Source organism: Brettanomyces nanus, chromosome 1, assembly GCF_011074865.1.
Source record: "Brettanomyces nanus chromosome 1, complete sequence".
NCBI lineage: Eukaryota > Fungi > Ascomycota > Pichiomycetes > Pichiales > Pichiaceae > Brettanomyces > Brettanomyces nanus.
The window spans coordinates 3,714,264-3,726,651 of record NC_052374.1 but is presented as its reverse complement, the minus strand read 5'-3'; the positions used below and the strand labels follow the sequence as shown (position 1 = coordinate 3,726,651).

The 12,388-nt window shown below is 42.8% G+C and overlaps 9 protein-coding genes across 9 annotated transcripts; 6 read left to right on the top strand and 3 right to left on the bottom strand.

Moving 5' to 3' along the window:
* Positions 1–14: 14 nt before the first annotated feature.
* On the bottom strand, positions 15–518 carry FOA43_001758 (uncharacterized protein; the record flags this gene model as incomplete). Its single annotated transcript, XM_038922066.1, has 1 exon — positions 15–518. One exon carries the CDS (start codon positions 516–518, stop codon positions 15–17), a length of 504 nt encoding a protein of 167 aa, XP_038777994.1.
* A 582-nt stretch (positions 519–1,100) lies between these two features.
* Positions 1,101–2,060, top strand: FOA43_001757 (uncharacterized protein; the record flags this gene model as incomplete). The annotated part of the gene is made up of 1 exon (XM_038922065.1): positions 1,101–2,060. One exon carries the CDS (start codon positions 1,101–1,103, stop codon positions 2,058–2,060), a length of 960 nt encoding a protein of 319 aa, XP_038777993.1.
* A 1,476-nt stretch (positions 2,061–3,536) lies between these two features.
* On the top strand, positions 3,537–4,532 carry FOA43_001756 (uncharacterized protein; the record flags this gene model as incomplete). The annotated part of the gene is made up of 1 exon (XM_038922064.1): positions 3,537–4,532. One exon carries the CDS (start codon positions 3,537–3,539, stop codon positions 4,530–4,532), a length of 996 nt encoding a protein of 331 aa, XP_038777992.1.
* Positions 4,533–4,554: 22 nt separating this feature from the next.
* Positions 4,555–5,982, bottom strand: FOA43_001755 (uncharacterized protein; the record flags this gene model as incomplete). The annotated part of the gene is made up of 1 exon (XM_038922063.1): positions 4,555–5,982. The coding sequence occupies one exon, from the start codon at positions 5,980–5,982 to the stop codon at positions 4,555–4,557; it is 1,428 nt and encodes a 475-aa protein (XP_038777991.1).
* Positions 5,983–6,401: 419 nt separating this feature from the next.
* Positions 6,402–7,238, top strand: CFD1 (cytosolic Fe-S cluster assembly factor cfd1; the record flags this gene model as incomplete). The annotated part of the gene is made up of 1 exon (XM_038922062.1): positions 6,402–7,238. The coding sequence occupies one exon, from the start codon at positions 6,402–6,404 to the stop codon at positions 7,236–7,238; it is 837 nt and encodes a 278-aa protein (XP_038777990.1).
* A 15-nt stretch (positions 7,239–7,253) lies between these two features.
* FOA43_001753 (uncharacterized protein) lies at positions 7,254–8,072 on the bottom strand (the record flags this gene model as incomplete). Its single annotated transcript, XM_038922061.1, has 1 exon — positions 7,254–8,072. The coding sequence occupies one exon, from the start codon at positions 8,070–8,072 to the stop codon at positions 7,254–7,256; it is 819 nt and encodes a 272-aa protein (XP_038777989.1).
* A 544-nt stretch (positions 8,073–8,616) lies between these two features.
* On the top strand, positions 8,617–9,279 carry FOA43_001752 (uncharacterized protein; the record flags this gene model as incomplete). The annotated part of the gene is made up of 1 exon (XM_038922060.1): positions 8,617–9,279. The coding sequence occupies one exon, from the start codon at positions 8,617–8,619 to the stop codon at positions 9,277–9,279; it is 663 nt and encodes a 220-aa protein (XP_038777988.1).
* A 98-nt stretch (positions 9,280–9,377) lies between these two features.
* FOA43_001751 (uncharacterized protein) lies at positions 9,378–9,827 on the top strand (the record flags this gene model as incomplete). The annotated part of the gene is made up of 1 exon (XM_038922059.1): positions 9,378–9,827. The coding sequence occupies one exon, from the start codon at positions 9,378–9,380 to the stop codon at positions 9,825–9,827; it is 450 nt and encodes a 149-aa protein (XP_038777987.1).
* Positions 9,828–10,206: 379 nt separating this feature from the next.
* Positions 10,207–12,279, top strand: KRE6 (beta-glucan synthesis-associated protein; the record flags this gene model as incomplete). Its single annotated transcript, XM_038922058.1, has 1 exon — positions 10,207–12,279. The coding sequence occupies one exon, from the start codon at positions 10,207–10,209 to the stop codon at positions 12,277–12,279; it is 2,073 nt and encodes a 690-aa protein (XP_038777986.1).
* Between the last annotated feature and the right edge of the window lie 109 nt (positions 12,280–12,388).

Sequence of the window (12,388 nt, the reverse complement as noted above, 5' to 3'; positions counted from 1 at the left end):
ATAAATCTACGCCTCTAATTTATTTTGGCTGCCTCTTGCAGTTTCTTCTCTTCCTCAAGTCTTTCTTCTTCGTTGTAACTTTTAATCGCAGCATCAATACCGAGAGAGCTAAGAAAGTCGTCCCCAGATTGCTGCTTGAGGTATTCATCAATGTTGAGATTGGTTCCAGATGATAGATAATCGTCGAAGAGCTTTGAGCCGGCGACCGTAGATTCCGTAGGATCATGCGCCACCGCAGGTCCGCTTGAATTTACTATAGGAATATCTTCTGGGGAAGCCTCAGTCTCTGAATGACCCAATAACTCCAAAAACTCGTCTGCATCCGCAGGACTCTGTAAACCTTCATAACTGCCATTTCCAGCGTCTCCAGGACTTTGCAATCCAGCGTAACTGACGTTTTCTGGGTCAATCATCGCCTCAAGTCCCATTGGAGGAGCCGCTACAGGTGTTTTTATCGAATATTGTAAAGTCTCTGGCGATGACAAAGTGACCTGATCTACACTTCCCGTGACCACCATTGATGTTGGCGTAGGAGTACTGGGCTTGCTCTTGCTCTTGCTCCCACGCGGATTTACACAACACTCACAATCCCCAGTAATCACGCACGCACAATTTTGATCATGTTCTTCCTGCAAAGGATTATGCTTCTTGCTGCAGTTGCATGCAACATGAGCATTACGAACCTTTCGGAGCTCCTTACAGTGCGGACACTGAGTAGACGGCCTTCCCTTAGGCTTGATCATAATAAGCTTTGCATCTCTATGATTGCACGTACTAACCCTATGACCTCGTATACATCGCTCACAAGCATACTTAATTCCATCAATAAGAATCATTATCAATGTGCACCAAAAAAGAAATCTATATGTCTCTTTAGTAGCTTTTTCACTCCTTTATATGTACCGGACGGAATATGCAAAATGGCAAAGAGCGAATTTCGCCGTGAGCGGAGTGCCGTACGCGGAGTGGCGTACTGGGAGAGGCGTACGCTCATTCCTTGATTCCACCATGGCAGGACGGACCTGACCAGGCTCATTTCTATTCGGAAAACAGAAATTTGCCACCTTGATGTAGCACTTATTGTCCTCATCATCTTGATTATGACCATAGAAATGCAAGATACGGATTTATCCAATGATAAAAAGATATGGGCTACGCTTATTACTAATAGTAGATACGTTCCTGGTGTCATCACATTGGATTATTCATTAAAGAAAGCCAACTCTAAGTATCGGTTGGTAGCAATGTACACTGAACAATTGGATTTGGAATCATTGAAGGCTTTGACTTGTCGTCACATTGCTATTCGTAAAATACATCAGCTCAAGCCACCTACAGAGTCTCCTGAATTGTCCAACGATCCTAGATTCAGAGACTGCTGGTCCAAGCTATATATTTTCAAGCTAGTACAGTTTCAACGTATAGTTGAATTGGACTCAGATATGGTTGTCATGCAGAATATGGATGAATTGATGGATATACCACTAGATTCTCATACTGTCTTTGCTTCAACTCCTGCCTGTGTCTGCAATCCCTTCAAATTATCTCATTACCCTTCAGACTGGATTCCCTCCAATTGCTCTTTCACACAGTATCACGAAAAAAAAAGGCTCTCACTGGATCCTCAGGATTCATACTGGCAATACAAAGGCCCCCATGCCAGTATGGGTCTAAAAAAATGCAACGGGGGTCTTATCGTGATAGAGCCGAATCTTGACAATTATAACGAGATCTTGGCAGTTTTGGGAGATCCAACTAGAACGGCTCTATACCAGTTCCCTGATCAAGAGCTTCTTGCTGACGTGTTTGAAGGCCGTTGGCTTTGTCTATCCTATGTTTATAACAGTCTCAAAACATTCACTCAGTGTCATCCTGATCTTTGGGACATCAACAGAGTGAAGAATATCCATTTTATCATCACTCCGAAGCCCTGGCAGGTACGGAGGGGAGATTTTGATGATCCTACGGGTACCTTTGTCTATTGGTGGGATGTCAATGATGAAAGAATCGCTCTGGAAAAAAAGATCGGTATTGTTGATGGTTTTTCTATACCTGTGTAAACCTCTGTATATTCAATGGAACGTCTTTGTGATCGTTGATTGTGTACTGCGTACTTTCTGGAGCCATTGCCAAAGGTTGGGGATAAGGTATTGAAATAGAGCGACGTAACCCTGAACCAATTGATCCTAGGGAACCCTTGGAACCCTGAGATGACAGAGTATGTCTATGCGATCTATCCGGTGAATGGAGAGAGATACTAGACCGACGGACTGCCAGAGGTATAAAGTCGTCTTCATCGTTCTGAACACTGGTCATTGGAAGAAATTCTGTACCATCACCTAATTCTCTGTCCATATCCATCTTCTTGTACTTGAAAAATAGATAGGTTATGAAAAGATTGAGACTCATTTGAAACAAGGCTGCAATAATAAAGATGGCTCCAACATTATTGGTGCCATAGAGTAAATAGGAGATCTTGGTGAGATCTCCTGCTAGCCATGAAAGTAAAAGAATGGTCTTAAAGTTCTGTACGGTTCTATATCTCAGAAAGAGAAGAATCTGTGGTAGAGGCAACGAGCTTTCGACAAGAAACGAACTGGAGCCTAATAAAAGTCCAAAATGATGTTCTCCAAGAAAGAAAGACTGAAGAACAGATAAAACTAGTACAAAACCGGCTAAAAAATACCAGTACAGCTTGGAATCATGCCATTGCCAGAAACGAAATGGTCTGACATAGTGAGCATCAAACAATCGAAAGAATCCTGACAAAAGCTTGACAAAGAAGAGCCCGCAAAGTAGCGAGTTGCTCCTCCAATTGAGGAAAATCACCTGACAGATACCCTTGAACCACTTTAGAGCTTCAAGAGGTTCATCATTGGCACCTTCGCAGTAATCCTGGATGTCCTGACGCAACTGATCACTATTGATCTCTATAAATTGATCCTTCAATTGACCCCAATGACTAGAATATACCTCCAAGGATTCGGTTTCTGGAGATCGGTATTTCAATGCATTGTACAAAAGGATCGTCTGTATGAACACCATAACAAAGCACTGTCTTAGTAAAGATATCTCAAACGATTCATTAAAATAATAGAAGATCCTCAATGTGGCAGCCATCATCATGGTGGAGCAAATGTCTATAGAAAATCCCTCTGCAGACTGCCTACTACGTATGCTCAGAACAGTAGTACCATATGATATGAGAGGAGTGAATGACATCACCCAGTTAATCACTGTAGAGAACCGAGGAATGAATTCTGGAGGAAGTATGAGGTAAGCCATGATTAACGAGGAGCATAAGAGCTAGAAGGACTGAAGAGATGATTAAACAAAAGAATAAGTCGATCAAAACAAAAGACAAGTCAAGAAGAATTTCGAGGTCTTTTTTTTTTCACCCTCTCCATTTTTTTTTTTTCATAAGCCTCGTCAAAATGGCCTAATTGGGACAGCCCTGATCTCTCTCTGGAAAATGTTAGATATATAAATATAACCAAGTCAAGAGATTCAAGGGAAGGAGAGTAGTTGATTGTTGTATGTCTCTTTTGTCACGATTTGATACAATTCTACGCCATGAAAAGCCGAGCAATTCCGAATTAAAACAGATTATCAAGCAATGCGGTGTGACGATGCCGGTGAAGACAACCAAAGACTCTATGGTTGAGGAAATCCGTTCTCAGGTATTTAATGTCGATGAGAACACGATAATGAAACCTCCTTATTCCCTCGTTTCTATCGATGTCGGCCTTAAGAACTTTTCTCTGACCAGATTTGCCGTCCCTGTCATGGGTCGTCCCAAAGTCATACAATGGTGTAAGCTCAATCTCTCACATTATACGGGTCTGCCGGACTCTCAATTCAATCCTATTAGATATGCACAGATTGTCCAAAAGACATTGTTTGATTTGGTTATTGGTCAAAGCGATTTCCCTTCGGTAATTGTTGTGGAAAGGCAGCGGTTCCGTACCAATGGAGGACGTAATGTTCACGAGAGTATTCTCAAAAGTAATGCCATAGAGTATATGCTATTTGCTGCAATCGAGACTCTTCGAGTATTGAATAAGGAGTTTAATACGCTGTTGGTGAGTTCGTCCCCCCATATAATGGCTTCTCACTGGGAGGATTATTATGCCAATTATGTACCATCCGTTGTCGATGATTCCAAACTGGTTCGAATGAAGGTTGTGGATCAATGGTTGAGATTCTTCTTACTTGATCAGAAGAGATCAACCATTGGTTCTCCTCCATTTGAGTTCAGTGACATAATCACTCGTGGATATACTCGTTTTGGAATTGAGGGTGTAGAAACTCGTCTTCATCGTTTTACAAGTGTATCCAGAAGAATCTATGAGTGCATGAGGTTACTTAATGAACTCAACGAAACTAAATATAGCGTAGATCTAGATGAAGGAAGCGTTAAAAAGGGTGACGATGTCACAGATTCACTTCTACATGGTCTCACATACTTAGAGTTTGAGTCTACCAAAAAGAAACTCAGAGAGAGTATAAAACAAGGCCATCTAGTCATCTAAAAAGTATAGGCATTACATATCTTTAATCGGTGGGGTTAAACTCTCCTCTCAACAATCGGAAAGGCTTTCCCTCCTTCTTCAAGTTGTCAGCATGACGGACGATTAACTTTAACCGTTCACCTTTGAGCGATCCACAAGAAGAGCGCAACCCCTTTCTAGCATCGTCCCAGTATTCGGCCACAAAGCCGTCTTTCTCCGTACCAGAAATAAGGTCGAATAACTGATTGCAATACTCGGCGTCACTGATGCCTTTCATGGCATGGAAGGATCTACCGGGTCCTTTTTCCTTGAGCTCGGATTGATAGGACTTGTTCATTTCCGTTTCTGATGGAAGACTAACTCTTCTAGAAAGTACACGGGCCACATATTGAGCCTGGCATTCGGCAAATGGGAATGGAATTACCAACTGAGGAACTGCCATAAGTGCCAAGGATGGATCTGGAATGTAGAAAATCTGCTTGTATAGATTCAATAACTGAGAGCCATCACTAAGTAATGACTTATCGCATGAATCCACCTGATAGCTCTTCAAGAAAGGAATCTTGTAAAGATAACCGGTACAGAAGATTACGGTATCGATACCAGATAGTTTGGTACCGTCTTCGGAGATGACACTTCTATCATGATCGAAGTCATACCGAGATATCTTACCTATCTGTGCCACATGCGAGATGATCACATCTTTGAAAGGAGATTCTGAACATGATGACATGGTAACGCTCTTGGCAGAAGTGATGCATTGAGTAGCTATATCAATTCCAGATGCAGAGTTGCCAATAATCAAAACATTCTTCCCTCTGTAAGCCTCAACGTTATTGAAATATTTGGCATGAGTGATTGAGTTCTTGTCCTTAGTAGCCCAATCCTTCAAGCCTTCCACTTCTGGAATAAAAGGGTAGTCGAAATGACCTTGGGCGAGAATCACGTCGTCATATAATTTAGTTCTAGACTCATCGTCTTTAAACACGTCCTGGTAGATCAACTCCCATTGATCAGGGTCGGTTTTCTTGGTAAGGGAGGTGACATTGGTATTGAACGTGAAGTTGACACTCTGAGGAATAGTTTTGGTGTAGTTCTCAAGATATTGAACCACCTCGGAACGGGTCGGAAAGGTCTCACAATCATCCGGAAAGGGAATTCCATGAAATTTCATCATCTCTTTAGGGATGTTGGTCTCTAAATGATCATACATCGGAGAAACAAACCTCTGTTCGGAAGTCTTGGCATCTGAACTGGCAATCTCGCCGGATTCATCGTTGTTCGGGGAAGGTACAATTGGAGTCACGTGATTTTTCAATCCAGTGTAATACCAAAGACCACCAGCTTTGGGATGGCGCTCATAGACATCGATGGCTGAAAAAAGTTTAGATACTTTTGGTTCTAGAGCAAGAGCTTTGGCAACAGCAAGACCACTGGGTCCTGCCCCGATAATAGCGATCCGTCTGCCCATTACTGTATGCTACGAAGCTAAGAAAAAAAAGGGTTTTGGATGAGGTTCATACGTCTATTTAACTGAATGCATGAAAAATTTCAATGCTTACTTCCAGTAGATGGGAGATATCGATGCGATCAGATCGTATGACGATCAACAGAAATTAATAGTAAAGGATAGGAAGCCACACTTTTCGCCGTGTCGAATCGTTGCGGAGTTGAGCTGCCTGAACGGGCGATGAGAATGCGCGGTAGCGAATGGAAGCAGATGCCGAGACCCAGTAAAAGATAACCTTGCTGGTGCCGAGGATAATCGACGTGTCGCGTCGTTCGTCGTTTGTAGCTTGTCGCGTCGTCGCGTCTTCGCGTCGAGTCTAACCCAATAGATGTCGCCTCCAATTCTCACTTACCAATACCCCTGCTTCTTCCCTGTTAATCATGATGGAACCAGGTGAAACCCCACAGTCTCTCAAATCGGTGAAGCATGTGATACTCGTTCTCTCCGGAAAAGGAGGAGTGGGAAAATCATCAGTAACGACGCAATTAGCCCTAAGTCTCTTAAATAAAGGCTTCAAGGTTGGAGTACTAGATATAGATTTAACAGGACCTTCGATGCCGCGAATGTTTGGCTTAGAGGATAAGAAGTTATATCAGTCGTCGCATAATGGATGGATTCCGGCATACTACGATAATACAAAGCAGTTGGCAGTGTCTTCTATTGGATTCCTATTGAATAATAGAGGTAACTCTGTGGTTTGGAGAGGTCCAAAGAAGACAGGGATGATTCGCCAATTTATGCGTGATATGGACTGGGGTGACTTGGATTACCTATTGATAGACACTCCTCCTGGAACGTCTGATGAACATATTGCCATAGCAGAAGAACTAAGATACTGTAAGAACGTTGATGGCTGTGTTATAGTGACCACTCCACAGTTAGTTAGTGTGAACGATGTTAAGAAGGAGATCAACTTTTGTGGCAAGGTCAATTTCAAGATATTGGGAATTTTAGAGAACATGTCTGGCTTCATATGTCCTTATTGTTCTGAATGTACCAATATATTTGGATCTGGAGGAGGTAAAAGGTTAGCTGAAGAGGTGGATCTTCCATATTTGGGCAACGTACCAATAGACCCTCAGTTTACCGACTTGATCGAAAGACAGACTGAATTGACAAAGGAAAAGGGACAGAATTTGATGCAAATGTATCAGGATTGTGGGTTGAGTGCGGTGTTTGGAGGAATATTGAAAAAGGTGACGTCGTCTTCAGCTTGAGCAACTCTCATTCATTCATTCGTTTCTTTTGGCCAGTTTTCTCAACTCACCTTTCCATTTCTCTCCTTCTCTTCGACTTCTCACTGTCACTTCTTCACTGTTCAATTCTGCTATGGGCACCTCGATTACTGTCAATCTCGTGGGATTCTTGAACTTCGATACACTTCTCGAATGTGTCCGTTGAAGTTCTTCTATATCCTTTTCAAGTTCGATATACTGTCTCATCTTCGTTGGTGAAGACGATAAGTTATCTGAGATAACCCGACTCTCTAGTTCTTCCTTATCTCTCCTATTCTTCTCTTCTATCTCCTTTCTCATCCCCCGATCAAACAATTCCCTATAATGATCGTCGTTCGGACTGTTCATGTCAAATAATCTGTCTTTGACTGGAAACTGCTTCTCTAGCCTCTTCAATCGGTCTATCATCTCATTAACTCGTCGCGTCGATTTCCGAAGTTGCTCGTTAACTACTGACATGTCCTCTTGTATATTCTCCATCTTCTGCCTTCTTCTATCTAGCTGCACTGTGGCTTCTTTACCTACTTTACTATACGCAATGGTAATATCTTCGAATCGTCGTATAATCTCCTCCTGCTCTATATCTCTTATGGCCTTAATCTGGTCGTCCAAATCTTCAGTGTAATTGTTATTGATCCGTAGAACTGAATCTACTATCTCTTTTCTTAACTGCTTGGAGTTCTCCACACTGTTAATGATATTGTTTAGCTTAAAGGAATCAATTGGTGGCAACTTGGGTGGTTCTCCTTGCAAAGTGAGTCCTCCTTTGCTCCTTCCTGCAACTTTCCTATCTACCGTAAATCGTATCGTTGCCATCCTGTCGATAAAGAAAGACTGCTGACAGAGGTGGCCGGCCAGTCGATGCCCAATCAATCTATCTCACTCTTATCTTTCTGGTGTACAGATGAGTCGAAAATCCTTTCAACTCTTTCGACATCCATGTTCACTAGCTTCTGGACATGTTACCGTTCTATTTTCTTCCTTTCCAGCCTTCATGAAACCATCCTTTGGAACATCTCTATCTGTTCTTAGCCTCATTCCTTTTACGTGTTTCAGTTGCTGTTCCAATGTCATCTCTTTTGAGGGTCTTATCAGACTCGAGGCGGGAACGAGCACTTTCATCACCTTTTGTCAGTACCTTTTTATTACTCTGACCTCATATATCTCCATACTCCACGATAGAAAGTTACCCAATGAGCCATTACGACTCTTACTATCACCTTCGACAATTCCATTGCACCGTTATTTGGTCTCAACGGCTGGGTTTTGTATTGCCAATGTACTAGGAAACCTTGTCTTTCGGTACAATCTATCATTGCCCATCCATATCATCTTCCGATCTTCAAATACAGCCTTTACGATGATCATTGGGTACTTGGTTTACGGAAAAATCTACGAATTCGGACAAATTCTTGGATCTTGTGTGATCAGTCTCGGAATAATCGTCGTCACTTATTCCAATATAACAGATCATGTATCAAATAATTCCATCGCTTCAGAGCAGCCAAATGGCGACCTGTTGTCTTTTATAAAAGGATTGGTCATTCTAATTGGTGTAACAATGTTGACTAGTTTTCTATCTCTCTATAATGAGTCGTCCAATAGGATAGTATCCAAGAGTAATGGTCAAGCCAATTGGAAGGAGAATCTACTCTATTCGCATCTCTACGGACTTCCATTTTTCCTAATCATGTCGAAGTCACTTTTCAGTGAGTATCAATTGATTGAGAATCTTCGAAAGAAGCACGAATACGGCAAATATTGGTGGTTACTACTGGTTAACAACGTTACTCAGCTCTTATGCGTCACTGGAGTTAATAGATTGGCTGTGGTGACCAGTGCAGTTACCCTTGGGGTGATTTTACTAATGAGACGATTCATCAGTTTACTATTGAGCATGATATTATTCAAGAATCGACTGAGTCCACTGGGTATTATGGGCACTCTGATGGTGTTTATAGGTGCTGCCATCTACTCTTATACCGTTGGAAAGATCAGAGACGAGAAGAGTAAGAAGGATTGACGTGAACAATCGGGTCGATCGACGTGAACATATATATATGCATACATTTAGAATCTATTATCTTTTATCACTTTACTTGAATCATTCATCTACAGATGATGATCAGTCAATCCATAAGAAGATCATTGCCATTTCTTAGACCGGCAATTCGGAGAAATGGTCCAAATTGCATCTTCAAATACAGTACACAAATCGATACAGAAGATCAGGAGTATAATATCGACGTCCATAACATCAGTAATAGGTGGGCGAAAATGCCCACAGATGACCAGCAGGATATAACGAACTATCTAGAGGTGAAGCAAGGGTTTGGATGGAAGCATTTGTCACGTGATGAAAAGAAAGCCATCTACTATATAGGCTATGGGAAGTGGGGGGCCCGTGACAGGGCCAACATGACTGTACCGGAGATGGTATTCAAGAGTCTGACAGTTTTAATGCTATTTGGAGTGGCTGGCTTTGCTGTTGTGAATTACAAGAAGGATAAGAGGTGGATTGATGATGTTGAGGAAAAGGAGGTAGGCGACGCAAAGAGTCGATCGACGTGATCTCATGTTGTATTGTTGCTGCTCAGCGGTAGGAGGTCAGGCTGCGGATATTTTCCTATCGCGTTTAGGAGGTCAGACAGCGGTTCTCCTCCTGTCGCGTTCCTGTTACTTCTTGCACTCAACGTGCTGCTGTGCCGCGCTTCCCTGTACTGCCCCGTGCTGCCTTGTGCCCGTGCTGCCTCCCCCCGTCCATTCTTTTTTTAGCTGCGCCATACTGATAAAATTTTTCTTTTTCTGTCTCTTGGCAAACAAAGAAGGAAATAAAAAAAGATAATAGAATAAATTTAAATCATAACAGAAAAGATTCTTGGCAGCTTAGTTGGTGTTGTTCCTCAGCTTTAGGTATTTATTTTCTTGTTTAGTTTGCTTTTAGCCCAAGATGTCGTCTAGAAACCTTACGGCGCGGTCCCCTCATGTTGAGGCCAACTCGAATTCTAGCGATAGTGAGCCCACAGATCCGTTCAACAACGAGTATGAGATGCAAAGCTACGACGACTCATCTAACGGGTCTAAGAATTTGGCTAATGACGACAGACAGCGACTTTTGAATTACAATTCAAGCTTTCAGAACTCATCTGCTTCTATAGTGAATCCGTTCAGCTCTTCCAACAATGTTTCTGGGTCTCATAGTGGCTCTGGTCTTGGCATCAGTGCCACGGGTGCTACTGGTATTACTGCTGCTGGTGTCGCTGGTGCCGCTGGTGCTGCCGGTGCTGCTTCTGCTGCCGGTGCTGCTTCAGAATTCGACCGTTACCCTCAGGGCCTAACGGGTTCTAGAGTTACTTCAATGCAGTCACTGGCCTCCAAATCAACTGCGCCCCATGTTCATGGCCAGTATTCATCCTCATCCGCATCAAACTCCTCAGAGAAGTCCTCGTCCAGTCCATTCATCGTAGACTCCGATTTCTCGCCCTTTGGGGGCTATCCGGCGTCGTCCTTTCCTCTCCATATAGATGAAAAAGAGGAGGACGACTACCTTCATAACCCCGATCCAATTGCCGATGCCGAGTATGATAAACATCGGTTCTGGTACGACTTGAAGAGTATGGACAAAAGATCTGCTTTTGGTTTGACTGGAATCGTCTTTTTCGGCCTAGCTTTAATAGCTGTCATGATTATCCTTCCTGTCATCACCTATTCTGGTGCCACAGATCACGTAAAGTACGTTCCTGAGACATACGTGCGACTTACAGATTATGTTTATCCTCAACTAAGTGCCATACGAACTTCGCTAATTGACCCAGATACCCCCAAAGATGCCTACACTAGAGAGGCCAAAGACGGTTCTGCCTGGAAGCTTGTTTTCAGCGATGAATTTGCCACTGAAGGTCGTACTTTCTATGATGGTGATGACCAGTTCTGGTATGCTCCTGACTTTCATTATGATGCTACCAAGGACTTGGAATGGTATGATCCTGACGCCGTCACTACTGCCAACGGTACAGTCCAATTTCGCCTGGATGCCTTTAAAAATCATGACTTATTTTACAGATCCGGTATGCTTCACTCATGGAACAGAATGTGTTTTACACAGGGTGTTCTCGAGTCCAGTCTGCAGCTCCCAGGTTATGGTAACGTGTCCGGTTTGTGGCCCGGTCTGTGGTCTATGGGAAATTTGGGTAGGCCAGGTTATATGGCTACTACAGACGGTGTGTGGCCTTATTCCTACGATTCTTGTGATGCCGGTATCACAGCAAATCAGTCTTCCCCGGATGGAATTTCCTACCTTGGCGGTCAGAGACTCAATGCTTGCACCTGCAAAGGTGAAGATCATCCCAACAGGGGTGTGGGAAGAGGTGCTCCCGAAATCGATGTTATAGAGGCAGAAGTCGACACTACTTTGAAGGTCGGCGTGGCCTCACAGTCTCTTCAAATTGCCCCCATGGATATCTGGTACATTCCAGATTACAACTGGCTCGAGATCTATAATGAATCAGTTACCACTATGAACTCTTATACGGGAGGTCCATATCAGCAGGCCGTTTCTGCGGTTACTACTTTGAACACAAAGTGGTATGAGTCTGGTTCGGGAGATAGATATTTTCAGAAATATGCTTTTGAATACCTCAATGATGACGATAGCGGGTATATTCGGTGGTTTGTGGGAGAGGATCCTACACTTACTATGCACGCCAAGGCTCTTGCTCCTAATGGTAATATTGGCTGGAGAAGAATCTCCAAAGAGCCGATGTCTATGGTTATGAATTTGGGTATATCCAACAATTGGGCCTATATTAATTGGCCTTCCATCGACTTTCCTATTACAATGCAGGTTGACTATGTGAGAGTGTATCAGCCTAACGACTCTGTTTCGGTAACTTGTGATCCTTCTGGATATCCTACGTATGACTACATCGAGGACCATCCAAGGGCATACGATGTGTGGAATTACACGACCTGGACCGCTGCCAAGTATGATGTTCCCAAGAACAAGTTGGTCAATGGTTGTTAGACGGATACCATTATCCAAATTTGCTTCATTCTCACTGTATATTAAGTCTTGATCTATTTTTTTTCTTTCTTTCTTCTTTATTGGCATTACAAATTCGTCATTTCGATTA